The sequence below is a fragment of the Etheostoma cragini genome, chromosome 6 (assembly GCF_013103735.1).
Source record: "Etheostoma cragini isolate CJK2018 chromosome 6, CSU_Ecrag_1.0, whole genome shotgun sequence".
Lineage (NCBI taxonomy): Eukaryota > Metazoa > Chordata > Actinopteri > Perciformes > Percidae > Etheostoma > Etheostoma cragini.
In genome coordinates this window covers 13,127,224-13,150,201 of record NC_048412.1, presented here as the reverse complement: position 1 = coordinate 13,150,201, position 22,978 = coordinate 13,127,224, and the positions used below count along the sequence as shown (strand labels likewise).

Sequence of the window (22,978 nt, the reverse complement as noted above, 5' to 3'; positions counted from 1 at the left end):
TGTGTGTGTGTGTGTGTGTGTGTGTATGTGTGTGTGTGTGTGTGTGTGTTTCTGGTCTGAGAGAGATATAGATTTTGTTTGTTTGTTTGTGTGTGTGTGTGTGTATATGGCAATAATTTCAACCTGGTCTCCTTGTACAGAAGCTTTTCTGCAGATACATGTAGTTGCCCTTCTTTACGTCCTATCTTGCTCTTGCTCTTGCTCTTGCTCTTGCTCTTGCTCTTGTGTGTGTGTGTGTGTGTGTGTGTGTGTGTGTGTGTTCTGCGGCAAACAGTCACAAGGCTAATGTGTTGAATCAGAACCAAACCACTTGCACACTCGCAATTCTGATCATTAAATTCTTTGGCTTGTCTCATATTATTCTCAGGTTCTGGTAAAGAGGCTCAGATAGGTGTGTGTACGTGTGTTTATGCACTTGTATCCTGCCATATATGCCAATTACAAAGCAAAAATCCGGAACACTTTATTTTAACCTGTCCATTTAACATTTGCAAGCAGTACCTAAACACTTTACTATAAATGTCCATTAATATATTCATCAACAATTTTGACTCTTTATGAGTTAAGATAGCATAGCTGTAATAATAAATGATATACAGTATAATTAAACCTAACGTTTTACTTGGATAAAAATTGTGAAGTATTTATCAACTGTTAATGACAAATACTTAATAGTTTATATTAATTACAGCTTAACATTCATTATCTATTTACATGCAAGTTACAGTTGCTTTACAGCAGGAGTTATAATTGTTGAATAAGTATTAATAAACACTAAAAAATCTCATTATCTCTGCCTATAACTACATTATAGTGGTGAATAAATATGTAGTTCTATTTTTAGTATATTTTGTTTGTATACTGCGAATAAGCACGTACTAGAGGGATGTATGGGTTAAAATTTTGCTACCCAAAAAACTTCTTATCCTTTTTAATCAAGTTTAAACATTTGAGTGTGTAATTGATTCCTTAAAGTTTTTATTTTCTGGTCTAACAAGTAAACCAATTTCAATATTTCAACCAGTTTTCTTTAAAATTCTTGAAAAAATTTGCTGTACTGGCTTACTTCCCTGTGTGTGTGTTGAGGTTTGTAGATACACGTGTGAAAGTGGCAGGAGAGACACTATTGCAGAGGTCTTAGGAGAATGCACATCAGCCAACATCTAAACAACGGCACATCGTTAATCATAAGAGGCCTGTCCTGTGCAACCCTGGCCTGTAATTTGTAGGACCTTTAACAGTGTTAACTGTCCTGTTCTATGGGCTCTCCACTAATACTGAAGTGCAGAGATAAATCACCTCACCACTTATCCATGACAGTCTTTTGGAGTTAGCTGTGTGCATTGACCTGCAGAGAGGTGGATGAATTGGAAATGGGGCAGGAGATGGAGCAGCCGGGTGGCCTGCTGATGTAGAGACTGTCCTGTACCCTAAGGTTGGTTTTCCCACAAATCAAATTTACATCCACTGATGTCAAAGCATCGTTTAACAAGTCAGCAAACCCATTACTGTTTTGACCTTCGGTTGAATTTGTATGTGCATTTTATTTATTAAGAGAAAAAAGACATTTGTTGTTACACTGGATGTAATTTGGCAGATAAAATGTCTGACGGCTCCTGGGACTCTTGTAAACACATTTCTAAATGCTCTGTTTTATATCATCTCAAAATGTCCAGTGGCATGCTGTGGTGTATCTGAACCACAGCCAGTGTTGTGATAGTGAGTCAAACCTGCTTGTTTGTGTGTTTTTTAGGGTGTTCCTGGAAGCTCGGGCTCCCCTGGTAGAGACGGCCCACCAGGAGTAAGGGTAAGAACATACAGTATACATACACTCTATCAGTTACTTTTACACAATGTGGTTCTTTGTGATGTATGTATTTATTCTACTGCCGTGGCAATGACAGACAGTATATATAGATGAGGATATTGTATACAGAGATGTAGACAATATAAGTCTTTTTTTATTTAGTTTTGAGTTAAATGGGGTGTAAAAACTCCCTCCTGACTCTGGCGCAACCGTCATAACTAGTTGAAGGGGTGCTCTAAGATATGAAAAAAGGTACTTTGTAAATAGTTTTGAGAAGAAGGAAATGTATGAATGAATGTATGAAAATGAATCCAGCAATCACAAACAAGTAAAACGTGTTTTTAGAATTGCTTTAAGATCAATGTCTCTTCATGAAACCATACAAGTGTTCCCCCATTTGTAGAAAACAGTGTAGTAGTAACTGTAGTTGACAAAGGAATCAGGCCTTACAAGACCCAACTGGGCTGTAAATACCAAAACAGTAACGCTGCCAGAGCGTGATGTGTCGACATGCAGCAAGAAGATGTTTTATCCAAATACGTAGTATAACAGAAAGGTTTTGTCCTGGCCTTGCTCCTGGCGAGGTGAAAGACTCCACATATAATCCATCTGTATGTCTGTTTGTTGGCTGACAGCGGTCCAGATGCTAATCCCCTCAGTGGTAGCCTTCAGAACATAGACCTTAGGCTTGTCATGTGGTTTCTTTCAGGACAATTATATGTTTACAGGGGGTTTCGTCCTCTGATGCCAGATAGGTTTGGAGTTCATAAACTTATAGCAAGAAAAACTTTAACTCACATTTCATTTTAACTAAAGATCCCAGTACCAACCATAACATTGTAAATTAACATCTGTGCCAAATTATTTAATATGCTTTCTAGTAGGGATTTGTTTTCTGCTGTTGTTGTTTGAAGCAGCAGTGTGCTTGAGGTTTCTGGGTAAATGTCTATAGCATGTAGACAAAGTGAGCAAGGTTTTATTTCTGTACCCGTCACATGTTGAGCAGTAATGTTGATAGGTTGTGTGTGTGTCTCCATTTGGCTCAGGGATGTCACTAATATAACCACCAGTTGTTATCTTTCATTGTCAATGATACACATAAATTACGTGGAAACAACCTGAATGATGAAACCAATTCAATAATCAACTTATATTAAACACATTATATATTTAAGAATATGTATATATATAAGATATATATTAAAACACTGCAATGGATTGACTCTGCAAACTCTTGAATTTGATCTTGAATCACTCAATACACGCAAACAATATTTATCTAGAATATTCACAGCTTGATTCTTTTATCATACCATTAACAAAGCCCTGTTGAGCAGTTCACTGTGTCAGGTCCTCCTCAAATTTTAGAATTACCACCCTAATCTGAACTGTGTGGTGATTTAACACCAACACACCCACACTCACAGAACACACTGCATGTATTCTAATGTAATTATTGAGCGCAATCATGTGAAATTACTAATCGGGGAGCCATTTTAGCTGCTAAATATTGGGAGAAGAGGCCCCTTTGCTGCACGGATTATGACAGGCCTCCCATATCCATATTTCAGCAAGATGTTACAGATCTATTGTGTATTTTATATTTGTTGGTAGGGACTGCTACAAAAGAATTACACCATGGGGTATGTTTGTAGAATCACAAAGGGCCAATTATAATTTAGTTTCCAAACACGACAGGAAACGCAAATCAGTACTTTTATTGTTGCAGAATAACTGCAGCGCCACATACTGATGTTTACAGCAGCGTGCTTAGACTGAATTTCCTCCAAATGTTTTTTTTTTTTCCAGTGGATGCATTGAAAGAAGTAGGGAAGGGAATGCAGTGAATACTGACAAGAATCAATTCTCAAGAGGTCAACAATGCAACAGCAATTTCTGCTATCACTATTCATTTAACAGCGATATGGATAGTAGAATGTAGCCAACTCAACTTTTTATTTATGAACAAGAAGCAGCTTTTGAAAATTAATTAATTCACAATGATTGTGCAACTTTTTGGGGTTACCACTTAGTGAGGGTTTATTCCAGCCACTGTAATGTATCATCCAATGTGTACAAAGAAGACCAGGGAAAGCATCTAGCCCTTTGGTGACTCACAGTGAAACTTAGCAGCATCAAACTAGTCCACTGGGAATAAACACTACAAAATTTTTTGTAAGGTGTATAAAGCCCAAAACAAAAAGTCTGGCAAAGACTTCGCAGCAGTGGACAGTTAGGTCAGTTGAAACAATAGGAACTGTCTCCCGGGTACTATATTTGTCCATATCAACGTGAAATAGATCACGGAAAGCTATACATCTTTATTTTGTCATTGAGGCTTGCATAACAGAACTAGGGCTTTTTTTCCCCCTTTTTTCAACTCAGAACTAAGTTGATATAGCTTTTCTTCCCAGGACACAGGCTCGTAAAAACATTCTGTCACTATTTGTCATAACTCATTCCTTTATTATTTAAGATAAATTGATGACTTATTATCCAACATCTAAAAGTTGCAGTTCTCATCAAAATTTGACTTAGCAACCAAGTTGACCTCAGAGTGCTTTGAAAAAACTTCAATATGAATAAAAAGGTTCAGTCTTATAGAATATAATTGTTAATACAGAACACACCTAACCTTATGGTGGTTATTTTAGCATGCATAAAGTCTGAGTTAGACCGTAAAGCTGTTACAGCTTGGAATACAACAACAGTGATACATTTTTATGAGCCTGACCTCCTGTGAGAGAAAGCCGAAGGCTGAATTCCTTATATGAAAAAAAGTAAAAGAATGTTTGTTTTGGATCATAATATTGCCAGTACTGGCAAACGTTTATAGTGTGACAACAGACTGACTCTCGTCCCAATGTCACAAACGATGAATCTTTTTTTCCAGATGAGCTTCTGATAAAAGTAAAAAGTTACTATCATTTGGAGACTTTAAACATTGTGAGGAACCAAGGCCGCCTCCAGAGTCCCATTAGTGAGTTTACCAGTACGAGTGTTTACTGTGTGACACCGGAGTGACTCTCACTGAGGAGTTCTTTGATGTCACAATCTGGCACAGTTTTTCAGAGAAGCTCAAGCACATGTTATCAATCAATATATTCAGATTTTTTGCAGTCAAACCTTGGTTTTGGTACATTTACTGTATTTGGAAGGTAAAGACTCCAATGAGATTTTGATGCTTTATGTGTTGTGGGGTGCATTTAGGACATAAAGCCACAGGGGAATTCCCTGCTCCAAGATGTGTTTGTCTTACCAAATAATACATATTCTTTTAAGCATACAAGCAAGACATAACCCCCATCCAAAAGATATTTACAGAAATAGGAGAAAACTAATGACTTTTTTTAGTGATCTGTCCAAGTTCTTAAACTTACGTAATAGCACACTGTAGACTGCCCATTTTTATTCATTGCTTTTATCCTTACACAGGTTAAATTAAGTAACATAAGAAGTGTGTCCATGTTGAAAGGACATCAGCCACAATGTGTGACCACAAAATAAATTTTAAAATCCAAACTAACATGATAGTATTAACTGAACCTCAGATTAAGCTGTTTTCCAGGACCATCTGATGCTGAGTTCAGCTTCCAAAATGTGTATTAATAAGACTGAATTTGTTCAATTTGAATTGCCTATAAATATCGAGAAACTTCAAAGCCATCATCATGTTATTATATTTCATGTTATTATATGTCCTACCTTAACCAAACCAGACCTTACAGAATTGGCATACAGTAGGTATGAATGTGCTTCTGTAGTGAAAGCTCCAGTTTCATACTCATACGTTTCCTTCAAACCACACCGTCATGGAGAAGACATTAAATGATGGAGAAGTTTTACCTTGAGGCACCTTGAGGCAATTCAAACGTAGATTACAAATAATTCAACTGGTTTATTGTGAAAACCCATTAGGAAATATGCAAATGTGTTTCATACAAGCTGTTAAAACCAAACCAAGGTTTGATACGTGGCATTTGTTGGTAGACTGAGCTTGCACAACAACCAATAGAAGTAGCAGATGCAACAGCTACGGTCTGAGTTAGGTTTCTCTCAGTAGCCTGTATGTTTAATTATAGTAGAAAAATATGCTGTCGGTTTAGTCTGGAGACTCGCACGAAATCCCCCAGGCCATTTAGAAAGGACTTGTGCAAAACAAAGTTCAACCTATAATTATGAAAGTTCAGCTAATATTTAGTAAAATGAGTGTTTTCATTTGCGTCTGTCTGTCAGGGTCTGCCAGGTAATAGTGGACCACAGGGACAACAAGGACCTCCTGGACCCCTTGTAAGTCTCTTTTGTTATTATTTTCAGCATCATTTTGTCTGTAAGATCACCCTGACACATGGGCTGACTGGTCCTTCTGCTTCCTGTCACCTTCCTTCTTCCTTGTTGTCTCTTTCACTAATTGCCTGTCTTTCTCTCAGGGCTCCCCAGGAGCACCAGGAGCTACAGGACCTGGTGGGCCAGCAGGGCCCCAAGGAGATCAAGGACTTCCTGTGAGTAAAACTGTATTTGTTTAGTTTTAAAAACCTCTGATACTGATATTGCGACATAAACACTCCATTGAAATGCATTTGAAAAGTCCACTCTAGAGTTTGACAGTAACTTATCCAAATTAACAATGAAATCAGATGGACATGACCTCCCCATTACTTCCTCCTCGTCCATCTGATATCTCTTCTTGAGTTAGTTTTCTCCCTATCATTCCTCCCTAAATATACAGGCACAACAATCACAGAGCTGCATTACAAAGTTACCGATTTGTTTAAACATTTTTTTTAAAGTGGTTCGGTTCCAAAGCTGACAAGAAGCTCATGCTCCACAGATTGTTTATTCTTCTCCTTTTAGTTCTGCTCCACTTTCAGATCTTCCTTATCCTGACTGGAAACAGCCTGTTAGTATTTGACGCAGCCTCATAAGGACAAATGTATCGTTTTAAGTTTGGTATGCTAATAAGGCTTATCTTAGTTATGATCCGAAAGACATATCTCAAAAGGTGATTTAGGATTTACGGAACAAAAATCTTTCCAAAAGTACAGTAAGTCAGTTCGCCCGGTAAAATAAAAAGAGAAATATGTGCAAGAGACACACGCACAAAGAAGGATGCGGAGGAGAAGATGTTGGGTTCCAAACTTTGTGTAATGCTAACAGGAACAGATGATACTGTGATGTTGATGACAGCTAATCTATCTAGTGTTGGGTCAGCTCTGCAACAAAGTTTGGCTCAGAGAGAAAGAGCTATAAATCATTTACTGAAACTCTCTCCCCCTCTCTCTCTCTCTCTCTCACACACATACACACACACACATATATGCACATGCACACACACAAACAGTGAGAGATCACATCTGCCTCATCTCTGAATCTCTGAGACACAGAAGACACAGACAACCCATATAAAAACATGTATGCACGGGCAGCAAATACACAAATGGAGAAAATAAAATCAGACCTCCCTCTCTGTTAAACTTTAAGTTTCCCCTCAACTTAAAAACTGCTGAAGCAGTCCACATTCTGCAACCTGCCACCTTTCACCAGGTTTTGTTGCAAGAGAATATTTTTATCTCTTTAAGTGTTTTTTATCTGAAATAGCAGCCATTTAAATATACAGGCAAATTTTTGCATTTTGTTTCATCATGTTACAACTTAACCTTACGACATGGAAGTTAATCCTGTGTGTCAGTTTTGTTGAGGTGGGCACAAAAGGGCCGCACGTCTCTCCCACTGCACTAGGTCAGTGGAAGGACAGTGGATTTATTCCATTGAGGGCAAGATGAAAGTATATGTAAAGATGCGGGTTAGCAGTACTAGTGTCTACTGTGAAACCCTAAACTGTTCTGTTTAAGGAATGACATGATTATTCTGGAAATGTTGTTCTTTCTTTCAAAATCAATATTCACAAAACCTCATAATACAGAACAGAAAAAACGTTTTTTTTTGTAGCTTATTGGCAGGTCTTTGCCAAGTACGAGTCTGTATGAGAACAAGAGTCAACTGTTCAAAGTTGTCAAAGTCTTGATGAGGCAGACGTGACAGAAGTCCCTTGTCAACAGCAGCAGAAATCACCTTGACGACGCATTTGAATTAATCATTAAATTTGGTTTACTTGTCATTAACTGTTTCATATATCTCCATATTTACAGCTGACCTCAGAAGTATTTTAAGTCTTTGTAGCACTTGATGATTTCCTAAGTGTGTGGCTTTCGCTCATTAGACACAGCCTTTGCAGGGTGTGATTGTTATTCTGCCTCACTGTTCTGTGTAAAAGGTACGGACATGGAACGATGGAAGCATTGATGCTCCGCCGCTAAGCCGGCACAATATCTAAAATAACAACTGGGGCAGCATTATGCCGGCTCTGTTTGGTTCAATGTAAAAAAGCAAAGCCGGTGTTATGAGGGGTCTTCTTTACAGTGATATTGCAGGATCTCTGACCAAAAGGAGCTAATGAGTCCAAGTGTGTGTGTGTGTGTGTGTGTGTGTGTGTGTGTGTGTGTGTGTGTCTGACCTGGACAAAATACTGCTTGGTTTTCTCAACCACCTGCAAGAATTTTTATGTATCTTGCTTGACTTGGTAGCAATCACACGTGCTTTGCCAATTACAAAAGAAAAAAGTCATTTTGTGACTGTTTTATCAGTCCACATTGAAGCGCTATGCAAGAAGAAAGTCATGAACAGTGTTGATGAAGTGTAGAACATTTTGAGTGAATAAACATTGACTCTGTACTCTGGACAGACTCTGCATGTACTGGGCACTATGGGAAGATAATTTTAATAAAATAATAACAGAAATCAGATTTGTATCAGAGATATCTTTTTCCCTTCAGTTACTTACGTTGGCTCCCACACAGTTAGATTTGGTTTTTCCATGTCCCCCTGATAAGACATTTATATGCCCAGGAAGACTCAGGAGATCCAGACAGACGTCCAGGCGAAGACTTTTATTGTGGAGACCTGCACTCCATTTCAGCAGCTGTGTCAAATGTTGGCACAAGCTTTCTGTCATCTGCAATATAGTAGACATACTCAATGATATGCCAGGCTTGCACAAGCATTTTCTCATCCTTCTCTATCCACCAGCCCACTCAACACACAGCCAGTCAGTTGCTGGTCAAGGACATGTTTCCCCCAAGATAAACAAGCTTTATTCAAAAGCTGTAACAACATCAACCTGATATTTATCATATCAGCAAAGGGTTCTGTGGCCAGGAAATACTTGTCTTTTATTTGCCTCTGGATCACAATGCGTTACACTGTGATAGGCCATAACCCCTTTTATGTGATTGGCAGGTTTTTGTGTGTACATGTGTGTTGTGATCAGATATGCATCTGTGTGTTATACAATATTGGCAGTAGCAGAAAGAGAGAACATCCATGCACAAAATTGCACTCTGTTTGTGGTCACACATACTTTGGAGCTTGTGTGTGTGTGTGTGTGTGTGTGTGTGTGTATGTGTGTGTGTGTGTGTGTGTGTGTGTGTCTGTGTGTGTGTGTGTGTGTGTGTGTGTGTGTGTGTGTGTGTGTGTGCGTGTGCGTGTGTGTGTGTGTGTTTTGTCTTTAGGACAAAAAGAACCTGAACCCACATTTAAATGCATTTAGTCATACCAGCTGTTCGTTCAAAGAAGAAAGGGGTGTGTGTGTGTTTGCGTGTGTGTGCATGTGTGTGTGTGTGTGTAGATGGATTAAGCAAAGGAGAGAAATTGAGAGTAATGTGGTGGGGACATTAAAGGATAGAGAGGAAGAGAGATGAGCATTGCTATTTCTGAATACACATCCGAGTCAAATGTTTATCTCCTGTGCTTTTATGTTCCAGGGTTCTGCTGGTACCAAAGGCGATAAGGGAGAAAGAGTAAGCCATTCTACACACACACTTCCATCACTGTTTAGAACAAATCATGTTTTACTGCTCTGTTTTGCAGTGAAAATGTTGTTATTTTGCTGAAGTAAACTCAAACTATTACTCAGTAATGCTTCACACCCTTGTTTTGTAGAAACCAAATTAGCCTCCAGTACACATTCACTTTTTCTCGTTCCTCTTTTGCACAAACATTTATTTCTCTCTTTTACTCCCTCAACCTTGTTTAGAGCCAAACAAATCAAATCAGTGTTCCTAGCTCACATTTGCAGTTAAGCAGGGTCTGTAATTCTGCTGACAGTAGCCAGGCCCTCACTGCTGAGGGCTTGAGAGACTTGCCAACTTGAACAAAACCTCTAATTCCAGTTTCTGCCCCATTTCATTAACTGTTAGGGACATTTGTACCATGCGGCAGTTCAATTTTGTTTTAAGACTCAACACGAAAGTTTAAGGGGAAACATTTCCAACAAAGCTTTTCTACCTAATACATTTTTTAGATATACGCATTGCGATATAGATGTCATATTAATGATTATATGACGATGATTAGCACAGCAAAAGAGGAGATAAAATCAGTTAGCCCGTAATTTTAAGATAAGTATGTATGGCTTTTAAATGTTTGACCATGTGAGCTTTAACTTCTTAAAAGACAAGTCTCAACTCCATAACACCCAACTAATAAAGGTTTAGAGACAATTGAACAACTCAAAATCAATATGTTTTCACTAGAATATTATTATTAGGGATATTCAAACCTACTTCTACAAAGTCTGGGAATTAAATAATCACTAAAATCAAAGCAAAATGGTTACTTTTCTTCCCTAGTAATAGTCAAGAGCCAAAATTGCTGGATCCTTTACTTCCCAAAATTTAATTAGACCCTCCTCTTGCCTCCGAAATGACCCTACTCAAACTTCACAATGTCAGTTTGTAATGCCAGCCTTATGGATACAATTTTAAGTTGCATCGCTAATTACATCAATATGACATTAGCAGGGTTATTTTTTCAAACGTTGGAAAGCTCCTCCAACTCTTTTCATGGGTTGCGTCAAACTCCTTGTGACAAGTAAACTGAATTTAGGGTTTAGAGGTTAGGGTTGTAAAACTAGCAGTTACAATTTAAGTCAGTTAATTCTATCCTTTATGTTCCTGTGGTTGCTCAACTAGAAGTGGTATCAGTCTACTGGGTGGTTGTGTAATATCAGACCATGAGAGCTCTGTGTTTGTTTTCCAGGGTGATGTGCAATCACAAGCTGCTGTGCGTGCCATTGCGCGGCAAGTGTGTGAACAGCTCATCCAGAGTCAGTAATCAGAGATATTTACACATTAACACAAGCATGTTATGAAGTACAATTATCTTACTGAAAAGGTTCTTTTCTGACCTCTTCTGGCTTCACTTTTTCCCTTTTCTTCTACTCGCTTATGTTTGATTTGTGGTATAACCATAGATTGTATATATATTGATATTTAGAGATTAATAGATTCATATTAAAGGTTTATTGGTCTAACATAATAATAAAATCACATCAGAAAACATTCTTAAAATGTCAAAAATCTAAATCTAAATCGTTTCAAACCATTCTCCCCCTCTACCTCCCGCAGGCCACTTGTCTCGCTATAACTCTATACTGAACCAGATCCCTGTCCAGTCAGCTGTGTCAGTCCGAACAGTAACCGGACCACCTGGAGAGCCAGGTAGGAGAGGCCTCCCAGGTGCTCAGGGAGAGCAAGGGCCACCTGGCAGGCCCGGCTTCCCTGGTACCAGCGGCCAGAATGGACAACCAGGAGAGAGAGGTGAGAGAGAACGATTTTTACGGTTGTGTTTATGAGTAAAGATAGTTGTTTACAGGATGCACAACACATGTTGAGAGAGAGAGAGAGAGAGAAATATACTTGGGAATTTCCATATACATCCAGTATATCTCTTATAATCCCAGTGATATACAGACCAATAACAATCAATGAACTCATGTTGTGAGTGGAAAATAAGATGATAAAACTAGTTACTATGCAGTATAGAAGAGTATAGAGTATGGAGCATTGGCGTCTCGTCTATTTGTTAATTGTAATTAATTAAGTGCAATGTTGTTTGGGGCATGTTATGCATTTATTACAGAGCTGACAGGAAATGAGAGTAATGAGAAAAACAACCTAATCCAAACTTCATGCTTTGCAAGATTATCTTAATGACTGTTGAAACCTAAAGTGGAAATAAAATTCATTAGTGTCTTCTTAATCTTAATCATAATCATCATCTCGTAAAAAATTATGTAGAGTGTATGTAAAATGTGCTTTTTTAATGTGAAACAAAATAATGCGAAGTTTAAGAAAAACAACAGGAAACTGTATGTCCTTTGCACAAAAAAGTAGGTCAAGCATCATTGTAGCTGACATTTTAATTTCATCATCTCACATCCATCTCGGCTGTCCTCTGAATCAGTGACAGAGGCAGTTATTTTGATGAAGATTATTATTGTGACGGGACTGTATACAGCGCTGGTGTTGTAATAAATGTATATGTATAACAGGAGTCCACAGCTGGCAAAAGCTTTCTGTGGCTGTGAAATAATCAAATTCATTACTGGATGTAAAGAGATGCATCATCCTTTTCAGCAATAGCCAGGGGCTTTTACTGTGAAAAGAACATAAAACTTGCTCCAGTTGGGGAGCTTCAACCTACCTGCTTGTTTGCTGCTTTTCGTGGCCTGGCCTGATCTCTGACTCATAGTGAGGATCACAGCTCCCATAAAGTCCAAGCCTGGCCAAAAGACAGTAACTCTGATATCCATGAGGTCATTCCCCCGCCCAAAGCCCTTAGTGAAATAAGGGCCTTTACGAGGCTCCATCTTCATCTCTAAAACACGCAACCCACACTAAAGAACCACATACCGAATGAGCCTGCACATTTGGAGGGTTAGGAAAGCTGAGAGCGGCTGTGAGGAAATATCCAGCATGGTTACCTCCTCTTCAGCTGTTCAGACCTATGATTCTCTCCAATAATATTTACGATCTGCTGCCACTGCTCCACCACACATATGTACATACACACACACACTTGTTGAACTGACACCAGAGTAGTCCAAATCTTTTAAAAGATGTATGGTATGCTTAAGAAAATTAGACATGTTATAATTAAGTCAGATGGTCTCTGTAAGGCGGATACCAGAATCCCGAACAGTGCTGTGCTCAGACTCAACAGATGAAACCATTTATATTCCGCATACTATATTGTGCTGAATATAGAGAGACTGTGGGTCAACTAGTGGCCATTGTAGAGAAAATATCACAAGGCCCCCAGTGTAGAAAATACAGTTTTTTGTGCTAATATAAAAAGTTTCCTTCTGAGCCTCACTATGCTTACTTCCTCTTTACCGATGCAATTGATTAAGCCAGTCATAAAAGCTTCAGGACATAAAATCTCCAGATCACCGGTTTTGTGTGGTTCTCTAATATTAGAGTACACAAAAAATATTCCATTAGGTCATTAAAACAGCTGCACCGCTGGACAGCAGTGCAGACTCAAGTCTGGGTTTATCATACATTTTATTAGACTGATCATCCATGTATAATTTCTCCACCACATTACTCTAAAAACTTGCAATTTATTACCAATGTTGGAATAGAAAGTGGTGAGGGAATTATTCAGATGCTTTTCTCCAGTAAAAATGCCATGTAACTTCAAAAAAGGAGACCTACATGTATTAACAGCAACTTTCACTTTAAGATTTAGAGTAAAAATGTCCGTCTGTGATATATTTACATAATTAGATTGTTACTACTGATGCAACATTGTGTACGTAGCATTTTACTGTTATAGCTGGTTGAGGTTGTTCTAGTTTTACTAACTTTATATACAATTAGATACTTTATTCAAGTGGTTGAGCCCCCTCCAAAGGATCACAAGATAAATCTGAGCGGTCCAGAGATGATTAATGAAGGTTGGAACGAAGGAAAGCCAAAATTTGTAAATTTGTTGTTTTGTTTTTTTGTAAAATTCTTATAGAAGTTTAGAGGGAAAATCTTTTTAGATGCAACTGTTAATAACTCTGAAAGGGTCATAAGCCCAAAAAGTTGTGATTACTGCTTATTACAAGCACCTTAAAAAAAGTTTTTACCAAATTCTGAGATGTGATTTTGAGTCTAAAGTGGATCACCTTGAACTGTGTGTGTTTCCAGGTCTGCCGGGAGAGAAGGGTGAGAGGGGGAATCCTGGGATAGGGAGTCAGGGACCTCGAGGACAATCCGGACCTCCAGGTAAGATATCTGAAAGACGTACAGATCATTTATTATAATTCTGTTCCTGATCATTCTTTGCTGTTTTCCAACTGCGGCCTAACTGGAGCTACTATGTGTAGAATATTTTTTCATTGTGTTCCCTCTGGGAAAAAAAAAAATGTTTCGAACATTGAAACAATATGATACCACAGATACCTAACCGTTTTGGATCTGCTTTACTTTCTGTTAAATCTTTGTCTGAGAAAGGCAAACAGACGTTTTGGACCATGAATATAATTCGCTGTATTGATTTCTCTGTGCGCTGTGTGGAGTTTGGGGTTTGTGTAATGAAAATATGTCCGTGCTAGGATTTTCTGTTTACTGTTGTGCGATCAATACTCAAAGAACAAGCTGACAAAAGTCCCCCAAAATGTATCTCCGATCAAAAAAAATGTTATTAAAGAAATTCAAAACTTGAATATATATTTCTTTATTGAAAGAAAGGTACAAGGCAGAGCTATCCATCTTTATTTGCCGTGCTTTTCTGGAATATTTGTGGGATGATAATTTTAGCTGTTGGCAAATAAAACTATCAAAATATTGATTTCATATTTCTGGTTGACTGCTGAAGTGAGTCCTGATGGAGCACTTTCTCTTGTGTAAACAGAAAACAGAAGCTTCTGGCTAAATCCCAGCTAAGAACTGTGTTATTCCCGCTCCATGCCCTCAGGACATTCACTATGATCTCCCTCCTCCACAAATGACATGCCATGTCATGTCCTTTCTGCCATGTTGTCACAGCAGCAGTGAGAGGGATTTAGAAGAGATTGAAGAGGTGATAGTACAGCGACAGGACATAGCCTTTTGACACATTCTCAGTTTATTTTCCTTCCCTTTCTTCTCTTATCCCCTCTCACCAGGCATCACGCTGGTGCAGTCATTTTACCGGATGCTTATAGATGACTGATTTCATGCATCGTTAACACAAACATTGCTTCCATCCTCAGGCCCGCCAGGGGAAGGACGGACAGGCAGCCAGGGCCCCCCTGGTCGGCCCGGGAACCCGGGAACACCGGGGAGATCGGGGAATCCAGGTGCCTCAGGACCAGCTGGCCCACCAGGATACTGTGACCAGAACTCCTGTGTGGGGTACAACGTCGGAGGTAATCATCATTCAGCTGCTTTTTATTCTGTGGAAACACTTTAATTCAACTCCCCTTATAGCATTTCTAAGCAGTCTATTCATTTAATTTATTTAATAAAACGATTTATAAACCAGTATAATGTAGTCTTGAGCAGATAAGAGGACATTTTAGGTGTTTCTTACAGTATTTAAACAATTCTAACTTGATAATAACTATGAAAATGCGTAAAGCATACTGTAGAAGGCATCTCTACAAAAATGGAAATCTTGTCAAATCTTTGATTTGTTTCGGTTTCCAAAAGAGACCATGACCAAAACGTTTTGAAACCCCTGCTCTAGACAAATGAACACAAAAGCACACATGTAGACATTATGTCAGGTTCTGGCAATTGAAACAAAAACAACATTTTGACTGAAATGTTTTCCCAAATGCAGTCAAAACACCAAATATCCAGACTTAACAAAAACATTTGCTGCTCTTTATTTAGACCTTATTTGTTATTTGTCTAAAATCTGTCATCTTACACTTTGGAAAGACTTATATTTGCTAATGAAGCTGAGAAAGTCTAACACTGCCCAGTCTTTCCATCATATAAACCATCTTTTACACGTATAAAACACTGAAATATTGTTTTCACAGTGACAGCCGACTGTGAGATGGTTAATGTTCTCATAAAGCTCTCAGAGAATTGGAGAGTGATCTAGCTTTTATGGTTGTTCCACTATGACACTTATACAGCCATGTCCACATGGATTAAGAAGTTAACTGTGTCACTGACCGAAACTATTTGTCTATATTAAGATGTAATAAAATGATGTTACACAAACACACACACACACACACACACACACACACACACACACACACACACACACTGGACGTCTTTGAATATTCATGGAGATGAGGACATGTATGGGTCCATTGTCTTGGGCCATCTCAGCAAGGATACTACATACCTAATAGCTTCTGATGAGTCGTCTTAATGAAACATCATCTGCTAAAAGTAGCGGACAGATGAGACATTACTTCATCCATCAAACCATTTTATTTGAATTGATTCCAGTCAAACATTTCTGTTGTTGTTTTTTTTAGAAGAGCCATGCCTGTTTTTTCAACCATGCAAGGATTAAATGCAGCCTCCCTGACCACTTAAAAGGAAAATACAGTATTTGGAGTAGTATTGTTCCTTTCAGAGCCGCTAGATATTGCAGCTGAAATTTAAACGTATAGATAAGTTTAGGTTTATGTTTGTCTATCATATTTTATATTTCATTACTGGATGTCAAGAGGTAAAAAAGTCATAATATAGTATGCCTTAAACAAATCACTTAAAGTCATAGTATAGTATGTCATATAAATATAACAAAAAGTCATAGTATAGTATGTTATGAAAATATCATAAAAAGTCCAAGTACAGTATGTCGTTAAAAATGTCATTAAGAGTCATAGTATGGCATGTCATACAAATATAATTAAAAAATGTAATAGTATAGTATGTCATAAAAACATTTAATTGAAAGTGAAAGTACAGTATGTCAAAACATCCTAACAAAGGTAATTATTTACTACATATAAAAGGCAATAGTATAGTATGCCAAAAAAAGTCATAAAAACGTCACCATATACTATGTAGAAAAATACTCCAAAAAAAGTCTTGGTATGTCAAAAAATAATAATATATTTATAATAGTATAATATGTTGGAAAAAGTCACAGTATTGTATGTCAAAAAAACTTATAGTATAGCATTTTTTTAAAGAATCAAAAAGTCATAGTATAGGAGTTTGAAAAGAAGTCATAGTATAATATGTCGGAAAAAGATATGAAAAGTCACAGTATTGTATGACAAAAAAGTCATAGTATATTATTTTGAAACAAAATGATAAAGAAAAAGTAATAGTATAGTATGTTGAAAAAGTGATAAAGTCATAGTATAGCATTTTGAAAAAAGTGATAAAAATGTCATAGTACAGTATGTTTTGGAAAGAAATTATACAAAACTCATAGTATAGCATGTTGAAAAAATTCATAGTATAAAGCATGTCGAAAACAACTGACAAAAAAGTCATAGTATAGCATGTTGAAAACAATTGACAAAAAAGTCATAGTATAGCATGTCGAAAACAACTGACAAAAAAGTCTTAGTATATTATGTCGAAAACAACTGACAAAAAAGACGTAGTATAGCATGTTGAAAAATCTATTTTTAAAAAAACATGTCAAAAAAGTCATAAAAAAGTCATAGTATAGTATGTCGAAAAAAAGGTCATAAAGAAGTTATGGTATAGCACGTCAAAAAAAGTGATAAAAAAGTCATATTATGTCTAAAAGTTACTTTAATAAAGATCTTGAAACTAATTGCACCCTATAGCATTTCAACACTGAACCTTCTGTCTTCCAAGCATTTTCTTATTACCCTAAGCTATCTGACCCAACACAAAGTTTGTTTTTGTAAAAAGTCATAGTACCATATGACCAAAAAATTATTTAAAAAAGTCATAGTAAGTCAAAAAAAGTCATAGTATAGCATGTCGAAAAAAGTGATAAAATAGTCATAGTGTAGCATGTCAAAACAAGTCACAAACAAGTCATGGTACAGCATGTCGGACAAAGTGAGGAACAAGTCATAATATATTATGTTGAAAATAGTGATAAAAAAGTCTTAGCATGTCAAAACAAATTGTAAAAAGTCATGGTATAGCATGTCAAAACAAGTCATATAAGATATTAACTTCATGTATCTCTCTAAAGCTACCAGCTGGAAAAGAGATTGACTGGAACCCAACTTGTCTCCACATCTAGTTGTATTGTACTATGATGTAGGTCTTGAATCTAATTGCATCCAATATTATTTGAACACTTAACCTTTTATCTTCCAAAGATTCTCTTATCACTCTAAGCCATCTGACCTGGTATAGAGGTATGATTTTGGCATATTCGTCCTTTCAACTTTGGACATTGGACCTCAGAACTTCCTGGGTTGTCTAAGATTTGAACACTTCACCTTCTGTCTAATCCTTTTTCGCATAGCTAACTGACCTGTCTCAAATGTTATGTTTTCGTATGAAAGTCATAGTATCGTATGTTAATAAAGGTGATAAAAAGTCATAGTATAGTATGTTGAAAAAGTCTTGGTATATAGCATGTCGAAGAAAAGTGACAAAAAAAGTCATAGTATAGCATGTGGAAAGAATGTGATTAAAAAATCTTAGTATAGCATGTCATAAAGAGTGATTAAAGTAATAGTATAGCATGTGGAAAAAAGTGATTAAAAAAGTCATAACATAGCATGTCATAAGATGGTCATAGTATAGCATGTCTAAAAAAGTCATAGCATAGCAAAAACTGATAAAAAGGTCATACATTAGTATGTTGAAAAAATTGCAAAAAAAGTCATAGTATAGTATGTCAAAAAAATTACACAAAAGTCAAAGTATACCATGTCAAAAAGTCACAGCATAGCATGTCAAAAAAAATGATAAAAAGTCATAATATAGTATGTCTAAAACAATTATACAAAAGTCATAGTATAGCAGGTCAAAGAAAGTGATAAAAAAAAGGTCATGGTATAGCATGTCGAAAAAAGTGATTAAAAATGTCATAGTATAGCATGTTGAAAAAATTATAAAAAGGTCATAATATAGTATGTTGAATAACATTATACAAAAGTCATAGTATAGCATGTCAAAAAAGTCGTAGTATAGCTGTATAGATGTCGAATAAATTGCTAAAAGAAGTCGTAGTATAGCATGTCATACAAATATAATAAAAAAGGAAGGTAACAGTATAGTATGTCATAAAAAAAGTCATTAAAAATGAAAGTATAGTATGTCAAAAAATCCTAACAAAGGTAATTATTTACTTTGTACAAAAAGTCAATAGTATAGTATGCCGAAAAACAGTCATAAAAAAAGTCTTGGTATGTCATAAAATGAAACAAAAGTCATAGTATAGCATGTCTAAAAAGTCATAGTATAGGATTTAAAAAAAAAAAAGTCATAGTATAGGATTTAAAAAAAAAAGTCTTGTATAATATGTCGGAAAAATATGAAGTCAAAGTAATGCATGTCAAAAAAGTCATAGTATAGTATTTTGAAAAAAGAGATAAAAAAGTGATAGTATAGTATGTTGAAAAAGTGATGAAGTCATAGTATAGCATTTTGATAGTATAAAAAATTATAAAAAGTAATTGTATAGCCTGTTGAATAAAGTGGTAAAACCACACTAATTGCACAATATAGAATTTCAACACTAAACCGTCTTACTTCCAATCACTTGTTCATGTTGAAAAAGTGATCAAGAAGTCACAGTATAGTATATCAAAAAAGCCATAGTACAGCATGTCAAAGTAATTGAGAAAAAGTCATCGTATAGCATGTTGAAAACAATTGACAAAAAAAGTCAAAGTATAGCATTTCAAAAAATGTATTTAAAACAAAAATGTAAAAAAAGACATAGTATAGTATGTTGAAAATAATCATAAAAACAGTCATGGTATAGCATGTCAAAAAAAGTCACATAATATATTAATTTCATGTATCTCCCCCCAAAGCAACTGGCTGGAAAAGAGATTGACTGGAACACAACTTTCTCTACATCTAGTTGTATTGTATTATTATTTATTACTCTAAGCCATCTGACCTGGCATACAGAGGTATGATTTTGGCATGTTCGTCTCTTCAACTTAGGACATTGGACCCTTAGAACTGCCTGGGACTTCTAAGATTTGAACACTCCACTTTCTGTCTTCCAATCAAAATCTTAATTTGCATAGCTAACTGACCTGTCTCAAATGTTATGTTTTTGTAAGAAAGTCATAGTATCGTATGTTAATAAACGTGATAAAATTGCTATAGTATAGTATGTTGAAAAAGTCTTGGTATATAGCATGTCGAAGAAAAGTCATAGTATCGCAAAAAGTGAATAAAAGGTCATAAAATAGTATGTTGAAAAAATTGCTCAAAAAGTCATAGTATATATAGCATGTCAAAAAAAAATGATTAAAAGAACTCATAGTATATTATGTCGAAAGAAAGTGATAAAAAAACTCATACTATAGCACATTAAAATAGTCATAGCATAGCATGTCAATAAAAAATAAAGCAGAACTAAACAAAAAAAAACAAAGCAAAACAAAAGAAGATTCAAGTGTAGGCTGTTGAAAAAGTCATAGTATACCATGTCAAAAAGTCATAGCATAGCATGTCGAAAAATTGATAAAAAAAGTCATAATATAGTATGTCTTAAACAATTATACAAAAGTCATAGCATGTCAAAAAAACTGATCAAAAGGTCATAATATAGTATGTTGAATAACTTTATACAAAAGTCATAGTATAGCTGTATAGATGTTGAATAAATTGCTAATAGAAGTCATAGTATAGCATGTTAAAAAAACTGATAAAAAATCATAGTATTATTCAAAACAGTAATGGTATAGCATGTCGAAAAAAGTGCTTAAAAAGTTATGGGCAAGGTAAGGCAATGCAGCTTTATTTGTATAGCACATTTCAGCAACAGGGCAATTCAAAGTGCTTTTCACCATATCAGTTAAAAAACAGTTAAAAGAAATAAAAACAGATAAAGCACAAGAATAAACAGTTGTATTTTTTATTACTGTAATGTAGGTCTTGAAATTAATTGTACCCTGTAGGATTTGAGCACTCCACCTTCAGTCCTCCAATCATTCTGCTATTACTCTAAGCTATCTGAACTTCCACCAAAGTCATGTTTTGGCATATCTGTTGCCTTCACTTTGTATTGGCCTTATTTAATGAAACTATGGGATTTGAAAACCCAACCTTCTGGCTTCCAAAAATTCTCTTATAACTCTAAGCTGTCTGCCCTCACACAAAAAGCTGTGTTTTGGACTATTTGTCTTGTTCCCTAATGTACTGGATCTCAAAATTAAATAGGACATACAGGATTTGAACTCACAACCTTCCGTTTTTTTATCCTTCGCTTATGAATCTAAGCTTTCTGACCTGGCCGACCAGTTTTTGATTTCAGCATAGTCTTCTTTTAACTTAGGACATTGGACCTTGAAACGTCCTGAAACATGTAAGATTTGAAAACTCAACCTTCTGTCTTCCAATCAAAAGCTTACCCTAAGCTATATGACCCCTCTTAGAATTTCTTTTGTATAAAAAAAATTCATAGTGTCGTATGTCAATAAAAGTAGTAAAAAAAGTCATAGTATAGCATGTCGAAAAAATTTATGAAAAGGTTGGAAAAAGTGATAAAAAGGTCAAAGTATTTGTTGAAAAACTCATGGCATAGTTTGTCAAAAACAGTGATGGAAAGTCATAGTATTGCATGTCGATAAAAATAATTTTATAGCATGTCCAAAAAAAAAGTCATAGTATAGTATGTCAAAAAAAGTTATAAAAACATCATAGTTTAGTATGTCACAAAATCATGAAGAAATCATAGTATACTATGTAGAAAATAGCCACAGTACAGTACGTCGAAAGTATGCCAAATAAGTAACAATACAGTATGTTAAATAAAAGTCATAGTATAGCATTCATTAAAAAGTTTAGCATAATTTAGTGTAGCTGTGCATGTGTTATGACTCACCTTTAAATGAGTATTTGTTCAGTCATTTGTAATAAAATATAGCAGTTATGGTGTGTAACTGCAAGAAATTGCTGGTCTTTCAGAGTTTGAGTCAGTATTACTTAGAAAGCATGTTTCTTCTGGGTGTACTTCCTTAACTACATATGTCTGTGGTGTAAATCTTTATTCATACTTTCTCGTATACAGAAAGAGAAATAGAGATTTGACACAACTCTATGGTGTTGTTGGGTTTTCCTCCTGATATGAGGTGTAACATCTTCCCTGTGTTCCCCTCCCTCTCTTTCTTGCTTACTCTTTCTGACTGAAGTTCAACAGGACTATGGGAATGATTACTGAGGAGAATTCTCCAACCGTCCTCCTCTCCTCTCCTCACCTCCCTCCACTCGTCCCTCTGTGCCCTGTCCATAACACTAAAAACTGAGTTAATAAGTTATTTCTTCGAGGCCTCTATATTTCTTGATGAACAATTAGTCCTGGCCCCGGTGTTTGACCAATAACCCTGCAGCAGCGGTTTTTAGATTCTGTTTCTACAGAGACCTTTTTTTTAAATTAATCTTCGACAAACACTTAATTTTTGTTTGATCTTCTGTCAAATTATAGCATTTTTTTGAGCAATCTCACATGAGAATTTCCATTCACTCATTTAAAGTTAACAAGGGATTTTAGTCAACTCGGTGTCCTTATTTTGGTCTGGTGTAAGTTTTTAGGAACATGCGCACCAGAAATTAAGTCTTTATGCACACAGTGCTCTGTGAATCCCTATTTAAATAGAAACTGCATTCATTTTGACCATCAGTGAACTTTCTTGATAGATTTGGATTGTTAATCTGGCTGCTTCATCCTTTACGGTCTCTGAGACAAAAATGGATTAGTCTTACCTTCCCACATAAAAAAAAAAAAAAAAAAAAAAAAGCTGCTGCGATGATTACCGCCACTGATCTCAATGCCATCTGTCAACAAATACTCGTGCACACAATGGTTTGCTGCAGGAGCCTCAGCTTCAAGATCAAATCTCTACAAAAAGATAATCTCATTTTCTAAACCCTGATGGATCAGCTAAATAGAGATGAATTTCATTTGTTGTTGATTAGCTGCATTTATTACTGAACAACCCCTGCATTTGTACATCTCATGTACTGCTTATGTGACCCATGTGATCCTTTCCTTTCTGGAGAAATGATCTGATCTGGGCAATATTGGGTAGCCCACAAATCAGAATTTCCTTAAGTTTCATTAACACACTTCCTTATTAACCAACACGTTTGGACTATCGTAGGTCCCAAATCTGCCTGTGCAACTCCTATTCAACTTGTTTTGTAACCTTTTAACAGCACACCGCCTCCTTATTGCTTTTAAGTGATGGTGGCATTT

General features: G+C 36.2%; 1 protein-coding gene across 2 annotated transcripts in view; it reads left to right on the top strand.

Moving 5' to 3' along the window:
- col14a1a (collagen, type XIV, alpha 1a) overlaps positions 1–22,978 on the top strand; it is a 128,394-nt gene that overhangs the window by 103,205 nt on the left and 2,211 nt on the right. The window contains exons 40-48 of one of the 2 annotated variants that reach the window (XM_034873366.1): positions 1,754–1,807; positions 6,044–6,097; positions 6,238–6,309; positions 9,628–9,663; positions 10,904–10,970; positions 11,272–11,463; positions 13,846–13,923; positions 14,892–15,047; positions 21,915–22,896. In XM_034873366.1, the coding sequence (XP_034729257.1) occupies positions 1,754–1,807; positions 6,044–6,097; positions 6,238–6,309; positions 9,628–9,663; positions 10,904–10,970; positions 11,272–11,463; positions 13,846–13,923; positions 14,892–15,047; positions 21,915–21,943 (738 nt within the window). In that variant the 3' untranslated portion in view covers positions 21,944–22,896. Of the gene's footprint in view, positions 1–1,753; positions 1,808–6,043; positions 6,098–6,237; positions 6,310–9,627; positions 9,664–10,903; positions 10,971–11,271; positions 11,464–13,845; positions 13,924–14,891; positions 15,048–21,914; positions 22,897–22,978 lie in introns of those variants that run through there. The other variant, XM_034873365.1, reaches the window with a different exon arrangement.